The sequence below is a fragment of the Pyrus communis genome, chromosome 6, assembly GCF_963583255.1.
Source record: "Pyrus communis chromosome 6, drPyrComm1.1, whole genome shotgun sequence".
Classification (NCBI taxonomy): Eukaryota; Viridiplantae; Streptophyta; class Magnoliopsida; order Rosales; family Rosaceae; genus Pyrus; species Pyrus communis.
Window position 1 is genome coordinate 28,308,137 of NC_084808.1, and position 4,937 is coordinate 28,313,073.

At 37.9% G+C, this 4,937-nt stretch overlaps 1 protein-coding gene across 1 annotated transcript; it reads left to right on the forward strand.

Moving 5' to 3' along the window:
• The first annotated feature begins 3,376 nt into the window (after positions 1–3,376).
• On the forward strand, positions 3,377–3,853 carry LOC137736387 (uncharacterized). The gene has a single exon (XM_068475664.1). It carries the CDS (start codon positions 3,377–3,379, stop codon positions 3,851–3,853), a length of 477 nt encoding a protein of 158 aa, XP_068331765.1.
• The last annotated feature ends 1,084 nt before the right edge of the window (positions 3,854–4,937 follow it).

The following is a 4,937-nucleotide window of genomic DNA, read 5'->3' on the forward strand; positions in this document are numbered from 1 at the left end:
GATAAAAGCAAATGCTAATGCTACCTTAAAATGGATTTACAGGTTTCAAAAAAGTTACAAGGTATATGCTACTTTTAAGGGAAGGTTCTACTTGTACATGTTCTCCCAATGACTTTTCTAACATCACATGTCACATCCCGACCCTTCAACTCCGAAGATATTGTCCGCTTTGGCATTCCCCGCCCGAAAGGGGGCTACCGCACGGCTTTGCTTCTGTGGACCGGTACTTGGGCCGTAGCCCAGCGCCTGCCACACCCCTACTGGGCGCCCACAAAAGGCCTCTTCAAAGTTAAGGAGCCAGGCATGGACATATAAGGCCAGGACTCGACCCTCGTGTGGCCGATGTGGGATACTACAATCCACCCCCCTTAAGGAGCCGACGTCCCCGTCGGCCGTAGCCAACGACAACGTCACACACCGAACCAGCACGAGTCCGGCTCTGATACCAAATTGTCACATCCCGACCCTTCAACTCCGAAGATATTGTCCGCTTTGGCATTCCCCGCCCGAAAGGGGGCTACCGCACGGCTTTGCTTCTGTGGACCGGTACTTGGGCCGTAGCCCAGCGCCTGCCACACCCCTACTGGGCGCCCACAAAAGGCCTCTTCAAAGTTAAGGAGCCAGGCATGGACATATAAGGCCAGGACTCGACCCTCGTGTGGCCGATGTGGGATACTACATCACACCTCACCACTTTCTATAGATGATGATACACCAAAGCATCATCCCTTCTAATCCCAAAAATTCAAGCTTAAAAGATAGAACAATTTCACCATACTTGCTGAAAACACAATTTTGATATAAGTCAATTAATCGTTGAGCACATACCTTTAATTTTTTCAGATTAATAAAAAACTTCTCTCTTTTTTTCTTGATGAGTTATAATTTTTACTTTGTGATATGAGACACTAGCCTCTTACTATACGCGTACTCCTGTGACAATATGGTCTTTTTTTATTTGAAAAAATAAGTTTTATTTTTTAGGGCATTGTAGGGAAATTGAAAGTTTCACCATTTTTGTCTTCTCACCTGACTTTATATAGATAATGAGGGAGTGAGAATTCCATTATGAAATTCATAGTTGTAGGAAAAAAAATCGATTAGACGTGGATCAACCTAATTAGTTAAGATAGTGTACATGTCCCCTTCAACTTGAATTCATAACCATATATGAGAGCAACTTAGAAAGGAACAAGTGCAGTGAAGGCGCAATGTTGAATGGGTCACCATGATCCTATTCAGTATTACTTTCGTAGTATCAATGGTAGCTATAACTACCATGTACAAAAGTGTTTGCTTCTTTTAAATTAAGAAATACAAGGTAAACCCTAGAATTCTTTTACAAAACCAAAGAAGTCATCATGTTAAATAGTACGCGGTCGAGTTTATAATTATACATGTTGGGTTGTGTCGTCCGTCAAAATTACTCAACTTCTGATCGTTTTTTTCTCCCGGTTGCATGTGCATGCCTTCAAGTTTGCTCCTCGCGTACGTCGCAGCAAAGAAAAATTATACGCTTTCGAATTGCATCTTTCTACACCTGTCTCTCTCCATTATTAATTTGATTCTCAAATATTATGCTTGGTTAAAGTACACCATTAGGTGTAGAAATTAGTGGCTGTTGACAATAATTTGCTGGATCCACATGCATATATGGTCACACACATACGCATAACCAAAGAGACCTTGAAATTTTTGCTTATTATTTTGGTTTTTAAAATTGAAATACATGCATCAATTTCGGCATATATTATTAATCATTACTTGTGATTTGAAGGACTAGTTTAATTATAATATAATCTCATGTGCAGGAATATAGTACGCATTTTATAATGATATAGAAGGCTTATGCCTGAATAATGTTTTCTTTTTTGTTTAACATTAGAGGGTTTCGAATTGTGAACACAATCTATTTTTAATTTTGTTTTTACCCATTATCTTACCCGCTCTTACGATTAGGCTAACCAGTTGAGCTCTTCGATACTCGGTGTCTTTCGATAGTTTGGCAAGATCCAATTGTAGAGCAGATTAACACGAGTTTCAAGTTTGAAGAAGCTAGGTAGGGAACAGGATACAATTCCATCGAAGTTGGGAGAGAGAAGAATATTAAAGCATTGCTAATTTATTTGCAGAGATGACCAACCAAGGTTTTTCACCAAACCTGCAGGTTGGTTTGCGTGTTGGTTTAAGTGATCTGTTTTCATCCAAGGCATTGAAACTATTGGTTCAGCAAAAACATATTTCCTTCTAGTTATGAAACATTACTTGGGGCAGGTAGCAAAGAAATTTATTTAAGGGAGTGATATAATTTATTCCAAAACTAAAACAATTGAGTTTCAGTCATCTAATGCTGCGATCATATGACATTTCTTTATCTTTGACGCGCACTCTCACTACGCAAGGGCAATAATTGCACATTATTACAATAATAGTTAGCTAGCCAACACATTTTCCTGTACCTTCTTCCAATAGGTACGTCTAAGCTCTCCTCATGTGGGATTGGGGCTCACTATAGTAAACTAGTGTGGGACTTAAGTGAATTAGGTCTTACGAAATGTCCCACCTTTGACGGCAAGAGATGTATAATTATCAGTGATCTAAAATTCGACAAATTCGGATAGTGTTTGAGCTCAAAAAGGTTACTAAGTAATCTGATTTAGGGTCTTCTCAAATGAATAATTCCTGATTTTAGCCTTATTGAACTGTATACTCTTCTTTTTTTCTTAACTTAAGGACTAGGAAGTTCGAAACGAGTTGACATCCAAGAACTAGAAGCTATGTGAACAATCTTAGAGTTTTTTTCGGCTACATCTTACTTAAGAAGTTTGTATACTTCATACATATTAAATAACTTCAAAATGTGTTCATCTAGCAGGCTACTATCAACTTTAAAATTTAAATAACACTAATAGCCAAATTCAAAACATAAAAGTGATGGTAAGTAGAATGATAGGTAAGAATATACTAAATACAAGATTCGAAACCTCCCATATATCACAAAGAAATTCATAAAGCAAAAGTGTAATGTGACATCTTCTAACTATATACGGTCTAAAACTATTTAGGTGTAGCTGCTCGCTAGCTCGATAGAATTTGCTTTCTTCAACAATCCCTTTTGGCCCCTCTATATTTTCTTTCCTTTTCTTAGACTCTTCGAGTCATGACAAGACCCTCAAAGTCTTCTTTCTAATAAGAAAAGTTTTACCTCCACCTCCACCTCCACCTCCACCCACTCCACTTGTTTTCTTCCCCACACACACACACACACCCAACCCCTTTTCCTTCCACTCATTTTCCTTCCACTCTCTCACTCATTTTCCTTCCACTCTCTCATTCATTTTCCTGAACTCCCACAAAATACTCAACCCAATCTCCCATGGCTGCTGCTGCAAAGATAAACCCACTCATTCTCTCAGCTCTCTTTTTGTTCTCAATAATTCTCAGCTTTCCTGCAACAACAATATCAGACAATCCCTGCGCGTATCCATGTTATCCTCCACCTACAGGCACCGGAGGCACTTTTACTCCAACAACTCCGACCACCACAACGCCATCTCCTCCGTCGTCTCAAACCGCGTCATACCCGCCTCCAGCCGTCGTCAACAACCCAACTGGAAATTACCCGTACAACCGTCCTCCGTCTACTTATAACGGTGGCTATGGTTATGGTGCTAATCCTCCTCCGGACCCCATCTTACCTTATTTTCCGTTCTACTACAAAAACGGTGCTCGTGGAAACCAAGACGCTTCGTCGGCAACCTCTGTAAGCAGAAGATCGTCAACGCTCTTCAACACTATTGCCACCACGAATCTTTACGTTGTATTTGTCTACTTCTTTTTTAACTTTCTGTAAAAGTTAGAAAGTCTTCTTTGTTTTAATGAATTAATGAGCTTAGTCGCAATTATCTCTCGATGGAATGATCAAACGTCATTTGTTTTGTTTAATGAGATTAATCATGTTAAATATTTTTATGCTACGCATAATGTATAGTATACACTATTATTACTAGATGACGCCTATTTTAATTTTTTTTTTCTTTAAAATCTTGAGTGATCTAGAAGTTAAATTACAAACATATGTTAAATGACATAATTTTGTAAACTAAAGGACATGGAAGTTGATGATTGAATTATTACTAAAATGTTGATTAACATATTTATTTTTATTGTTGATAAATCATTTAGTTTTCAAATTTAGTGTCCCTAGCATTACCCATATAGTTCGTTGTAAAGAGGATGAGGTGAATTGAGCATTGGCGACCACTATGGGATAGTCCAATAGTTGGAGACGAATTTCAGACCCATATTTGAATTTAGGTGTTTTTTGAAAAAAACACCAAATATGTGATTCTTGCAGGAAGCGCAAATACTTTATTTTAGGATCCATTTGAATCTTTACTAAGGATTAGTTTTAAAAACATTTTCATGAAAAGCGTTTTCACTCGTTTTAGAAGTACTTCCAAACAAGTCATATTTAGAAATATGTAAAATGGTTTTAGAAGTACTTCCAAACGAGTCATATTTAGAAATATGTAAGATGATGAGGTGAATTGAGCATTGGCAATGTAAGTGAGAGAAAACAGAGCAAGCGTTAAAGAAAGAAAATGAAGATGATGATACTATATTCGTTTTCTTTTGTCCTAAGGTGCATGATTTGTAAATTGTAACCAACAATTTGTGTATTGCATCATTTGTTTTGGTGATATTTGCAGAAAAGGACAGCAAATATGTTTAATTTAACAGTCGGGCAGGAGCATGGAAACTTCACGATTCTTGGTCAATTATGCTCCTTAGGCTCCTTCCTTTCATTTTTTGTCTTCTTTCCAAATTTTTAGTATAGAGTTAAGGACCAACCCCTCACGACCATCAAGTCAATTGGCAAACCGTATGATGACCAATGAACCTAAGCATCCAAATATGTTTCTTTAGAAACAATA